Below are 14,775 nucleotides of genomic sequence, written 5' to 3' on the forward strand. Positions count from 1 at the left end.
ATATAGAAGCGAAACTTGGACGATCGGAGTATCTGAGAAGAAAAGATTAGAAGCTTTTGAAATGTGGTGCTATAGGAGAATGTTAAAAATCAGATGGGTGGATAAAGCGACAAATGAAGAGGTGTTGCGGCAAATAGATGAAGAAAGAAGCATTTGGAAAAATATAGTTAAAAGAAGAGACAGACTTAGAGGCCACATACTAAGGCATCCTGGAATAGTCGCTTTAATATTTCTTAGTACTTTATTTAGAAGTTCCTTTGTCTGGGTCCCCTTCAAAGTACTTTCCTCCCCTTGCACACAATTGTCCCAACGGTGTTTCCACTTTTGGAAACAGTCCTGGAACGCTTCTTTTGCGATGTTCTTCAGTTCCTTCGACGCATTTGCCTCAATCTCAGGAATCGTCTTCCTTTCAAAGATCTTTTGAGTTTGGAGAACAAGATGAAATCACAAGGAGCGTGGTCAGGTGAGTAGGGTCAGTGGAGAAGAACAGTGATCGAGTGTTTGGCCAAAAACTCACGAGTTCTGAGGGCTGAATGGGCTGTAGCGTTGTTGCGATGAAAACCCAGTGGTGTATCCTCAATTTTTCGGTAAAAATCTCGTAACATGATCCAACTGATATTCCACATTCTTCAGCAAGCTCTCTGATGGTCAGACGTCGATTTTTCCGAACCAGGGTGTTGATTTTGTCTACGTGTGAGTCGTCAGTTGACTTGGAAAGACGTCCAGGACGCTCATCGTCTTCAATCGACTGATGACCATCTTTAAAACGTCCACACCACTTAAATTATATCGCACGCTTTGTAGCAACGTCGCTGTAAGCCGTCTTGAGCATATCAAAAGTTTCACTCGCAAATTTTCAGAGTTTAACACAAATTTTCACAGCAACTCTTTGCTTGTTCAAGTCACTCATTCTAAAATCCGCCAAACAAAAAAACACACTTCACAAACAACCGCGTAGCTAAGCAACCAATAATGATATTTGCAATCAAAAAACCGTGTTGTAATTAGCTGATCTGTACGAACATGGCGACGCCAAGTGGATTTGACTGGAACCAACTGGACCCGAGCAATTCAAACAGTCTACGTATTTCTTGAACAGACCTCATACTTTATTGTAATGATGGAGGAAAAACTGTTTCCATCCATATAACGTCTTATTTACAGAAAATTAAAAAAAAAAATCAAACGCAAAAAGTTGAAAACAATCGTTATGAAAAATTAAAGTTTTTGAGATAAGTAGTGATGATACTTTTAAAAATATATTTCCTTTTTTTTCAAGAAAAAATAGGATTAATTATAATATTTTCAACGGTATTTGTGATGGCAGTTTAATTAACTATAATGCCCGCACTAGCATTTCTTTTTGAATTGTACCATATACGTTTTGTAAAACTTTAATAGGCTCTAACCAACTAACAAATGTACCATACCAAATTTCACGACTAAGGCCATGACCATTACTAAGATATAACCCCGAAAAATCAAAATCTTCAGGATCTCATCTCTTAACTGATGTTTTCAGAAATGTCTTCAGAAATAAATGGACTTGATAATACCAATGGACAATTTCCGCATTAATTTTTATAACCGGTTAGATTTTTTCCTCAGAAACAAAGCGAAAGAAAGTCTAAAAAAATCCCTCCCACATAAAAATGCGTACATGTAGAATTTTAGAACCTAGATTTCAATATTATCGAACTTCCAGGTGCGAAATAATTTCAAGAATTACAAAAGTTTAGTGGGATCCTTTTCTTTCCAGTAGCAACACAAGTTTATTTTTTATATTTATGTATAACTATTGGTAAAGTAAAACCATATAATGTATGGGTACTGGGGTCAAGGATAATGTAAATTTATGATGTCTCATTATTTCTTTGTAATATGTAGGAAGAATTTCATACATAGATAATTAATTTTTTTCCTAAATTAACGTCTGTCTTTTATTTATTGTAAAATACTCATAAAAACTATTTTTAATCAGGTAATATCAGAGAACTTTATTTTCTTTTATGTAATTCGACAAAATGAAAGCTTTACAAGAAAATATATTTTTTTTCTATTATAAATTAATTGAATTACGGGAAGTCATTTTATTATGATTTTCGTTCGTGATCTCTTATTGGGTTTCCTTTTCATCATTATATTATTATTCATTTTTAAACCAAAAAAAATGTACTCCGTTATAATTAAATTTTTATTATATATATATGCACAACATTTAGAGAAAGAATTTTAAAAAAAAACTTTAGTTATTATTTTCTTTTTTCAATTTTTTTTTTTTACTAATTTTTTGAAGAAGAGTACGGTATTATTTTCGGACACATGGTTGGAGTTACGGGTGAAAATGAATTTTCTTTACATTCGTTTGAGGAGTACGAAAATACCATTCGCTTAAAATGAAAAATTTCTTTACTGGTATAAATATGTAATATTTAATTATATTTCATAATAATATTATTATAATTATTAATATAAATAAATAATTAAATACAACTATCTATATTTAGTTATATATATATATATACACCACACACACACACATACACACACTGTTATACTATGTATAAAATCTTGTGGCTCAAAAATCTCCAAAACTACTGAATCAATTTCATTGAAATTTAGATATGCTGTAGTAGTGTATTTGAAGTTATGCTTGTAAAAGTTTGATGAAGATTAGTCGAATCATTCTTAAGTTACGTTCAATTTGAGGTAATGTTAACTTTGTAGTGGTTCATTTTTCATACGCGCTTATGCAGTGAATCACTTTGAAGAGCGAGTATGTAACTATTTTTTACGGATCAAAAGTTTCTTTTGTTAAAGTTTTAGATTAGAATGAGTTGATACTTGTTCCAAAGGAAACAAAATAAAATAACGAAAATTTGTTCTTTTTTTTGTTCACATTGTTGATGTTCCATATCAACAATGTGCACGTCATGCAACAATGCAACAATGCATATAGCACAATGTACTTCGTTTTTCTTATTTTTTAATTTGTTAATTTTTTTTATTTTATATTTTTTAGTCAAGTAACACAGGTCAGTCGTGTCGCACGTACATTAACAGTGGCAGTGGCTGTGTTGGTTGAGCCGCCGCGCTGTATATCGCAATACCCCTTAAAAAATCGAAATAAAAAAACCAAAAATGGTTTAAAATATTTGTCTAAAGAATTTATATCTGCAAGCTCAGATCTAGTGAAATTTTGTTTAGTATAATCGGAAATGGAAAAAATTTGTAATCATTGTTCAATTTTTTTTTATCTTTCTTTACCCCTTTTAAATTCAAATTTCAATAATCTAGAAATTTTTTTAGATATTTACATGAAGATTTCACACACCAAAAATTAAGTTTTATCTTTTAATTTGTTACCAAACATTTTTAAAAATATTACATTTTATTGTTATTCCATTTTAATCCTTTAAACTCAGAATTTCAAAAAATTCTTTCTAGGTGTGTACTTAAAACGTATGAAGAATATGTATATAAATTTTCATCAATTTATCTTTAGTAGTGTTTGCTGGGTGTTGATTATGAATCATTCACAACATGTTGTTTTACATACATATGTATATAATAAATATAATTTTGTGTTTTAAAAAAGAGTAGTTTCTTGAGAACCGAAACGCCTTTGAGTTTTAATGGCGGGTGGGGGTTGTTCTTGGGAACCAGACAGAGGTTTCATGTATTAATCCTTGGGAATGAAAATAAGTAACCACCCGTATAATAAACGCTTTAGATCGATTTTGGTTTGGATTTTTTTTTATCATTTATTATATTAATAATTTCACACTGCATCTACATGATCATCCGATTAAAATTTTTTTAATTAATAGCCGATAATTAGTAGCGCTAAAAAAAAGTAATAATTTTATAAAAATCTTTTTTAAATGTTAAATGTACGTATATGGTAACATATCATTCCATTAAAAAAATGTAAAAATAAATAAAAATAAATAGATATATTAAAACTTCATCAAAAGTGAATTAACCTTTTTATAGAAATTCAATTTCTAAAAATTTAGTTTGGAAATCTCATTGTTTTGAAATTCAAATATATCTGAGTACATAGACTCGCTTTTATACTCGTATAATAAAGAATGTTTACCTACACTTTCTGCATTCGCATATATGTGTATTTTACATATATTGAACGATAAAAGCCGAAATATGTAACTAGCACACAAATGAATCTACTTTCATATAACCATTATATTATCCTGTACTCATATATTCCATTTATTTAAGTGCCATTAACTATTCTGTATATTTGCGTATAAATTCATTCAGTGCTTAATTTAAAATGCACATATTATCACATACCGTATGTAAGCACAATATATTTATTAATTATCGGTATATAAATATTAGGTATAAAGTGGTAAAAATTTAATTTGATAATAAATAAAACAAAAGGGTGAAAGGTACATAAAGAGAATCAAACGTACACAAATATAATTGTTTCCTGTATTTGCAAACAATACACTCAAAGACCGAAGAAAACAGGAACTTCTATTTGGCTACATATAAATATATATATATATATATATATATATATATATACAGAATGTTTGTTTCTAAAATGGTGGCCTGGTTATACTTTTTTCGGATTCTAGTTGTGTAAAACTAAACAAAAAATATCCTTTGGAAAAATGACAATTTCTCCTTCGTTCTCCTCCTGTCCGCCAGTTTGTTATTTTTATATAAAAGTTTATCTCAAGTTCGGATAGAGGAATCACATTAATAATTGGTAAGCGTCTTGGTAATAAAGTTTTAAAATTAGCAAAAAATCAGGAATTAAATATCTTTGCAAATTACAAAATGGCGCCACGTTTATTTTTCAATCCTTATTTTAATTATAGAATCTTTGAATAAAATTCATCACCTGTCGAAGAACTGAAAACGAGGTTTGAACAAGAAATTGACGGCATTGACAACATTTAGCGTCAGGCGATTCTCAGTATGATCACTGGAACACAAAAATGCATCGATGCTCAGGGCGCTCACTTAGAACAAATTTTGTAAAAATATGGTAAATATGTAAACTTTGTTAATGCAAATACAGAATTTAATTTACGTTTTCATTTCATTCATAAAATGTTAGATGTTATAAGGGAGTTTAATTTGTAGCAGTTGGGTTTTAAGATACTTATCCTGTATTTACACCACAGATTGTGAAAAATTCCTTCCTACGAAAATCGTGGTACAATCAAATGTTCTATTAATTACCTGATAATACGAGAACAGTTTACCCGACGTTAATAAACCAAACCAGTATGTTTTTAAAATTTTATTTGTGGAAAACATATAACTTACCCTTACAGAATAAATCGAAATATCAAAACGTAAGAATTTGTTTATATTTACTGCAAACCAATAATGGAGAAATCTTGGAAAATCTAAGCATAAAATGTTTCTCAAAGTTTTGAGGAACAAACAATAACATTTATAAAACAATTATTCAGTTCGGATCTTCTTGAATTAAAAAAAAAATCAATACAAGCATTCTGATCTATATATCGAAAATCTATATTCCGATCTAAATCTATATTCTGATTTATATATAGATGTATTCTGATCTATATATAAAGATTTTGTTTATATAGATGAAAATGGTAAAGTTTGATATCAATAAATTAACCAATAAAATAGTAACATATAAAATACAATAATTACGATTTTTCCCAAAAATTCGGGTAAGAACAACTTTAAATTATCAAAATTCACTGAATATTCGTCGAAGTTATTTATGAATAAGTTCACAATATGTTAAGATTATTTCTGAAAAAATTATTCGATAAAAAATGAACACAGGAACATTTAATTCAATATTAAAGAACAAAGAAATAAAACCTACAAAAAAAAACTCTTTAAAGCCAAAATAAAATTGTAAAACTAAATGCGCATTTCGATTAATATATCATCTTTCGTAGATCAAGGGATAATCTGCCAAAAGAAATAAAAATTCAACATTTATCAACATTAACTACAATAAAACTGCTTAAAAAACAAATTACTATATACCAAACACTAATAATGTAGTTCTAATTTATGTTTACAAAACAATCAAAAAACTTAACTTTCAAATTATACGATATCTCTTGAGTAAAAAATGATGTTACTTTAAGTACATCCAAATCGTCTAAACTCTCCACAGAGTTTAGACGGAGAGGACTATCACGCTCCTTACATAATCTAGGTTAGATAAGAGAATTTATCTCAAGAAAAACAGATAATGCAAACACCATTTTGTAGAAAAACTCCTTTATTAAACAAAATGTAGTGTAAATACACGTATTTAATATTCTTATGATAGAAATTCTTTCACTAAAACAATATACTTAAAATTTCAAAAAAGATTATTTGTTGGACTTTTATCATTATACAACAATGAATTTTCTATTGTTAATAATTTCCAACTTCAATTAACTACGAATCTTTTTTTAAAACATTATATTCAAACAATTTTGTATTATAACCAGTTTCCGAAAAATGTTTGAACCACGCTTGATTTCTCTTGTCTTCTATAACACGGTAAAACAAATAATTTGTACTTCCTTAAACGAAGTAAAGGAAATTGAAATCGCGAAAAATTTCGGTTTTCAGATTTCAACAGAAATATCTATTTTCACCATCCCTGAATCCATTTTGAGTAGTTTCGGCCTGGCTACTGTACGTACGTATCTTGCATAACTAAAAAAGATAAGCCGTAGTATGTTGAAATTTTGGATTTAACACTGTTGTAACATGTGGTTGTGCAACTCCCCTTCTGATTGCAATCGACTAGAACAAAAGTGTCCAAAAAAGCCCAAAACACATAAAAAATTGGATTTTGAACTTTTTATGAACTGCAGTAATAAGATCTCATTGAAAGCTTTTCAACGATATATCGTAAGTGATAAGTGACTTAATCACATTGGTTCCACAGTTAAAACCAAATGAAATTTTAATTAATGAAATATTTGGATCTTACAATGGGAAGGGACATCGGTCCGAATCAGACTTAACCTCCTTTAATTTTTTCTAAATTTATTTTTTTAACATTTTTTTTATTTATTAAATATATTAATTTATTAATAATTATTAACCCGTCATTGTGAAAAAAAATAGAATAAATAATTATTCAATAATATTAAAAAAAGCAAGTTATTAGCGAAATAAAATTTTATGTACTTTTAAAAATCTGTATGTTTAATTTAACAGGCATTACTACATATATGTGTATATGCAATAATCAGATGTTTCACCAACTCTATTGCATATACACATATATATAATAAAAAAAAGAAGGCATTATTACATATATGTGTATATGCAATAGAGTTGGTGAAACATCTGATTAATATTAATTGAAAATTGTAATTTACAATCGTATTATTTTTGGATTTTCTAGTTTAATTTCTGTTTAATTTTATTTAATTATTCTGAAATTTCTGTTTAATTTTGTCTACATTAAAGTTAACAACCGACTGAAAAATAGAACCTCACAAGAACAACATATACACTGAAGCATACATGCCCGATTTTGAATAAATTGCAAAAAAATTCTTATATTTTAGTCCATTACTCCTCTGATATTGTCAGACAATATTCTCCCTAAGTCTTACAAGGAAGACATGCGGTGTCCACATCAGATTTTTTTATTTTAGTTTCAATCTTACTTTTAATTTACGTAAATTTCCTAAATTATTACTATTATAATCTTTATAAATAAATTTATAGATTTCTAATCTTTCAACGGGTTTAATTTCCGAGAACAGAGTCTAATCTCTTTGACATAACCGCTAGACCACTATTTCCTAGATGGAAATGCTAATTGTTTCAATTTTTTTTAATGTATTTTTCATTGTTATAGATAGGAAATTAACCACACATCTCAGGAACGGTCGAACTGAGAATGTACAAGACTACACTTCATTTACACTCATACATATCATCCTCATTCATCCTCTGAAGAATTATCTAAACGGTAGTTACCGGAGGCTAAACAGGAAAAAAGAGATAGGAAATTCGTAAGTATCCAAAACATAGATGAATATATCATCTTATAGACGCAAATAATCGATTAATAACCATAATTATTCATTGAATGAGAAAAAAATTATCGAAATTTTATTGCCACCGCTTACACCATACTGATATAGAAGTAGTATTAAAAAAAGTAACCTTCTTTCACTTTATTATAAAATGTTATATTTCTTCAAATAAACAATTAAGAAAAAGTATAAAAATAATATAACACAAAAATAGACAAAACTTACTGAATACGTTATATTTTATCCGTGAAGGGCATCTATTATTTATATTCAATGGACCGTCAATGGTATCTTTTTCTCAACTCCGATGGGGATCCCACGCTTCGTTGTCCGTTCTACTACAACTCCTGCTATAATAATAATAATTCTTTCATTATTTTGAAAATATTTGGATGTAAAATTATAAAAACCGAATACAATATACTTGACTGTTCAATTTGCGGTAGCAACAATTTTTTTACGTTGAGATGATTATATATTTTTATATAATCTTATTAATATAAAAATGGTAAAAATAAGAAAAAGTAAAAAAAAAAAACCGGCAGAAGTTTGCATAACTTACCCGGATTCACTTTTGACAGATCTTTATTTCAAATTCACGCTGGGTTTTTAAATATTAATGACTTTATTATTTTTATTTAAAATTGATCGTATAAATTATGAGTTTATAATAGAAAATGATTTTAGATAAAAAATCTAGTAAACAATTTTAGAAATCGGTATCTACACAGTTATAGAGGTTCGGAGATATTTCACTAGTTGATATCGATTATAGCAATGTTACCTCGTAAAAATTAATAACCCGTTATATATTTCTCTTTTAAGGAAACATATTATTTAAATTCGTGCGATAATAAAAAAAAAAATCTGTTTAATAATATTAAAAGAAAACTAATAAATATGAAATCGGTTTTCATTTAATCGCCTTGTTTGTAGAATTGCGGAATCATAATTATGCAGTCTGAAAATTTTATGCCTGTTTTCGCGCATAATTTTGGCGTTCTACTTTAACAATTTCAGTCATACCGCAGTTGTTTATCAATCGATCTGAATAAATAATGAAATAACTTTGTTACCAATTAAAGGTTAAAACTTTATTTTATAAAACATTATTGATAAAAATAATATTTACGGAGTTATCAACGATTAAAAAATATTAATGGCCGCCATTTTGGAATTTTAAAACGCATTTACTTGGTAGAAATGTTTTGTTTTGTTAAAAATGTAATTCAATTTTCAATCCGATCTTAAGATATAAATTTTTATTGAAAAAAAAAACAAAAAAATATGAAAAGAGGGAAAATAAAGCGAGCTATATCATTTATCTTCATCAAGATTTTTTTGATGCTCTTAACCAATTCTTTAAGATAGACCAAAACCTCCCAAGATACCGGGTATAGCTGTTGCCGGGAAACAGCTACACGAAGAAGTTTTTTGGGAAATGGTGGACAGAAAGAAAATAAAGCGAGATAGGGACTTTACATGAACAAAGCCTTTATTTTTTACGTGAACATTTTTGTTTACTTTGATGTTCTGAATCAGTCCCTTAAGTGTGGTAAACACCTTCTGAGACATCCTATCGAGGGAAGGGAAAAAATGGGTACCGTGATGCCATCTTGACCGATGGGATCTGGGATATATGTAGCCAAATAGTAGCATTAAATTTCAACTTTTTTAGTCAACGGATTTTCGATATATGAGGTGAAAACTATTTAAAAATAATATTATTCTAAATAAATATCCTCCCTACCCTAAACCTGATTGATTTAACATTTTTTTTAATTTTAAATAGCATAACGAATATTTTCATCTCACTAAAGCCAAATTTTCTACTACCACTATACAAAAAAAAAAATTCAAAATAGCAAAAATTACTGAACCCCCTTTTTCAATTTTTCCTAAAATTTAATGCCACCAATACTCTACATATAGAATTTTTTTATATAGTTTATATACGGCCAACACAAGTACTAAAATACAACTTTCGGAAATGACTACTGTTCATTTTTTTACATTTTTTGAATTCAGGCGATTCAAACATCGATATTCCTAAAAATCAGATACAAAATTTTGATCCGATCTATATACTTTTACTTTAGCTCTGTAGCTTAATATCAGCAATAGATATATTTTATACCGGGATAATAAAAGTATAGTGCAGTTGTTTTTACTAATTGTAATGAAATAATTTTAAAAGCAGAAGAGGCTTTGAAATGTGCTTTTAGAAGGATTTTGAAAATTAGGTGGCTTAATAAAAAAAAATGAAATTTATTATGGGAGGAGAAAAAATTTATACACTATGAACAAAGTTTGTGAACCACTTTTTTTAAGATATCATAATTTATATAATTTACTAGAGAGATTGGTTACATTGGTTTGCTTGGCATTTCTCCCGCCACCACCCCATTCGGTCGCCCTAAAGAATCAGACTGCATGTCTGTGCCACAAACAACAACTGATCCTCGAAACAGTTTAGCGACCAGTGTCCTAAATAGCTCCTAGAGCTAACCTAAAAGAGTGAGCGGAATAAGCGTCGTGCCATACATTACTCGCTTGCGTTTACTAGAAAGATGATTAAAGATTAAATCGGTAGATGACGTAAGACGCAAAATCAATATATATATATATATATTATGTATGAAGCCGAAAAATTGTTTGTTCTTGCATCATGCAAGAACCAACATAAAACGATTGCTTTCAAATTAGCAGAATACTGTCGTGATATTCCATGGAAAGTTTTAGGCTGTAAACCGAAGTCCTAGCCCCCTTGGGGGTAAAGTTGTGAATTAAAGATATACATTAAAGAAAAAAAGATTAATTTTTTTACTTCATTGTTATACAGAGTTATCATAAAAGAATGGTACGGTTTCAGTAATTCATAAGAAGATTGTAGGGAAATTTCTAGATGTTATATTGGTATCCCTGAAAGCCTCCAACCCAAAAGTTTGTTTATCAGCAGTTGTAACCACAACGTCAGTTCTTGTATTGTTATTGCGGTGAGTTTAGTGAGTTACTATGTTTTCGGATAAAGACAAAGCAAAGTGTGTTTTATTGATGTCTGAATTAAAATCCGTAATTTTAGTTCAACGTGCGTTTCGACGTGAATTCGGAAGAGATCCACCGCACAAAAATAACATAACACGTTGGTTCAAACAATTCGAAGAAACCGGATCGGTTAAGAAACAGAAATCAACCGGAAGACCAAGTATACCAGACGAAACGGTTGAACTAATTAGACGATCGGCAATTAGAAGTCCTGGGAAGTCCATCCCTCGTCGAAGCGTCGAATTAGGTATTCCAAAATCAGCAGTTCACAAAGTTTCACATAAAAAACTGAAATTACACGCTTATAAAATCGAGATACTGCAGGAATTGAAACCCGATGAGGGTGTAAAACGTTACAATTTCGCTGTTGAAATGTTGGACAGAATAAGTGAAAACGAATCATTTTTAGATGGTATAATTTTTACAGACGAAGCTACATTCCATGTGAATGGATGTGTTAACAGACACAATTCACGAATATGGGGCTCTGAAAACCCACACGCAATTATTGAGAAACAACGCGATTCGCCTAAAGTTAATGTTTGGTGTGGTGTGATGAAAAATCTTGTAATAAGGTCTTTCTACTTTGCTGAAAAAACAATTAATGGAGTTTTGTATCTTGACATGTTAACCGATTATTGCTTCCTCAGTCGGAAACATTCCTCCTCGAAAACATTCATCAACATCATTTCCAACAAGATGGTGCTCCCCCGCACTTCAATGCATCGGTCACGGACGCTTTGAACGAAAAATTTGGAGATCGATGGATAGGCCGGCAAGGACCCATACTTTGGCCTCCAAGGAGTCCAGCTGACACCTTGCGATTTTTTCTTGTAGGGGTACATCAAAAGCGTTATTTATACACAAAAAATTCGCGACCTAAACCGCTTAAAAACAGGATTAATGAAGCAATGACAACCATTAACGAAGAAATGTTAACTAATGTTTGGAGAGAAGTTGAGTATCGTTTGGACATTTGTCGAGCGACTAAGGGCGTACATATTGGAATTTATTAATTATGTAAAAAACGTTTTGAGACGACAAATTTGAAAAATAAAAAAACATAAACTGTAAGTAATTCTGTTTTAATTTAAACCATGTTCAAAACCGCACCATTCTTTTATGATAACCCTGTATTTCTGTCACTACGTCAACAAAAATAATTTATGAATTTTTCGTCGTCAAATCTGTATTTACTTTAGTTACTACTACTCTTTCTTTCGTAATTTACCCTATTTTATGGGTTTCTATAAAGCTTGACTACTTTAATTGTTATAAATCAGTATTATTATCACAACCATGGTGTTAACGAACACTACGAGAGTCCAGGGGGCGGAGTCCTTTGCTAAACGCGAGCGACGATCAAAGCGAGCTCTGGAGGGAGCCCCCTGGCAAGACGGTAATGGTGAGCGAAGCGGGCTCTGCGAGCCTGGAGTAGGCTCTGGGGTTCAGCCCACGGGCTGGTCTAGTAGTTACCTCGTCATCGCAAATCAGCTGATTCCACGAGTTCTAAGGATCAAATCCTAATAAAGGTAGTTACTTTTATACGGATCTGAATAGTAGATCGTGGATACCGGTGTTCTTTAGTGGTTGGATTTCAATTAACCACACATCTCAGGAATGGTCGACCTAAGACTGTACAAGATTACACTTCATTTACACTCGTACATATCATCCTCATTCATCCTCTGAAGTAATACCTTACGGTGGTTCCGGCGGTAAAACAAAAAAAGAAAGGTTTCGGGGTTCACCTGAGCCGATCTGAGCCCCGGTGGTCCAAGCCAGACTCGGGGCTCGCTTCGCTCATCCAACCGGTTAGTATATATATATATATATAAAATTATTATTGAAGATGTATGATGTAGTTTATATATTGAAGTTAAGAGATTACCCCAGAACAAAAAACAGGAGAGAATAAAGAAAAAAATATATTTTTAATAGTAAAAGATGGTTAGAACTGATAACCGCACAGTTAATATACGCGGAAAAAGCTACGATTTGGTTAAAGTAGTAAATATTTAAACAGAGTGGTCCGAAACTGAGAAAATATGCGGTCTTTTTTTCTTACTTAAAATACAGTCTATGTTATATCAGCCGTAAGCAAAGCAAAACGTGGCAACAAAACCTAAGTTGATTAAAATAAAAGGAGAAGTTGAACATTATATATTCGTCTCTTTGGTATTTCTATGACTAGTACGCTATCTGCAATTGCAAAAAAACAATGTATTTGAAAGTGTTTGAAAATAGATTAATACAAGAAGTTGTTTTGATACCGAAACCGTATCATAAATGCCATTTTTATTTTAAAGTCGTGAAATTTAATTATTTTTTCGTTCTATTATTATTTGCTTTTATTAAAACTTTTTCCAACAGAGGAAAGAAGAATATAATCGAATTTTATATCTAAGTATGTGTATGTTGTTTGTATGTACGCTTGTGAAAGCGCGCGCGCGCGTCTTGCGTAAATAGCACATAACAGTTGCATTCATCCTTGCAATAAGGGGTTGTCTACAAACAACCTAACACATTTTCATTCAGACCGTTTAAAAAAAATTCCTTTTGATATCATTAATAACGCAATCTCACACTTTCATCAACCCCTTTCACTGGAATAAAACAATAACGTAGTACCTCTTATTTTCTACATTCTTTAATAAAGCAAAATAAATAAGCACGAAGGAAGAAATACACCTCTTTAACAAAAACGAAATAAGGTTAAGAATGAATGAATGTCAGTTACTTTCAGCTTAAATATAATTATACGTAAATTTTATATCAAAGCGAGAAGAAAGAATGAATGAATGTTTAGTATTAGTATCTGTCTTTCGACTGAAAGTTGTTAGATTTAAATCCCAAATAAGCTTGGCATTCTTCACACGATTGTATATATCACATTCCTTTCAGCAACATGTATACTGTTGCTTCAATAAAAAAAATCCATTCTATTAATGTAAAAAAACTGAAATAATATTAATATCTAAATTAAAATTTTAAGTTAATACATTATTAGCTTTATATTTACGGATTAAATTCATTTCATATAATAATACAAAATGTAATTTTAATTAAATGTAGGAATTACGAGTACATTTCGTAATTTCCTTATGATCACAAAGTAAATTAAATACAATATTAATTGAATTACGAGTATAATAAAATGTGAATAATTATTATTAAAATGTTTTAATTAAAATTTTATTCGTGAAAAATTATAAATTCTACACCTACACGTCATGTTGACGCATTGTCCGAATTAAGCAATTTTATATTTACATTTACTTTTAAAACTTATTAAATTCACACTAAAAAAAAGTTAATATAAAAATTTCAGTAGAACATTTTTTAGTTTTTTTAATTCTATTTTTAGAATTGGAAGGGTAAAATTTGTTATTTAAGATTATTTTCCAATTAAACCTACAGTTCAAATAAGGAAACAACAATTACTTTTATGAAAAAAGCAGAGGATGCGCAAAACTATACTAACCAGTACTTTTTTTTAAAGCAAATTTTGAAATCTTAATTCAACTTCAAAAAACAAAAAAAAAATTATAAAAGCTACAAACAGAAATCTTTCCATAAAAAAAGAGTTCATTTAATCCCCATATTACCCAAAAAGGGTAAGGAAATGTTGAAATAGGGAAACTCCAGTATAATAATATAACATAATCATCACTCTCCATTAAAAAAGGATGTGCGTGGG

The 14,775-nt window shown here is 29.9% G+C and overlaps 1 protein-coding gene across 1 annotated transcript in view; it reads left to right on the forward strand.

Moving 5' to 3' along the window:
* The first annotated feature begins 438 nt into the window (after nucleotides 1–438).
* Nucleotides 439–14,775, forward strand: part of LOC142329184 (arrestin domain-containing protein 2-like) — a 141,538-nt gene continuing 127,201 nt past the window's right edge. The window contains exon 1 of the mRNA XM_075373578.1: nucleotides 439–463. Coding sequence (XP_075229693.1) covers nucleotides 439–463 — 25 coding nt within the window. The remainder of the gene's footprint in view (nucleotides 464–14,775) is intronic.

The sequence above is a fragment of the Lycorma delicatula genome, chromosome 8 (assembly GCF_047948215.1).
Source record: "Lycorma delicatula isolate Av1 chromosome 8, ASM4794821v1, whole genome shotgun sequence".
Classification (NCBI taxonomy): domain Eukaryota; kingdom Metazoa; phylum Arthropoda; class Insecta; order Hemiptera; family Fulgoridae; genus Lycorma; species Lycorma delicatula.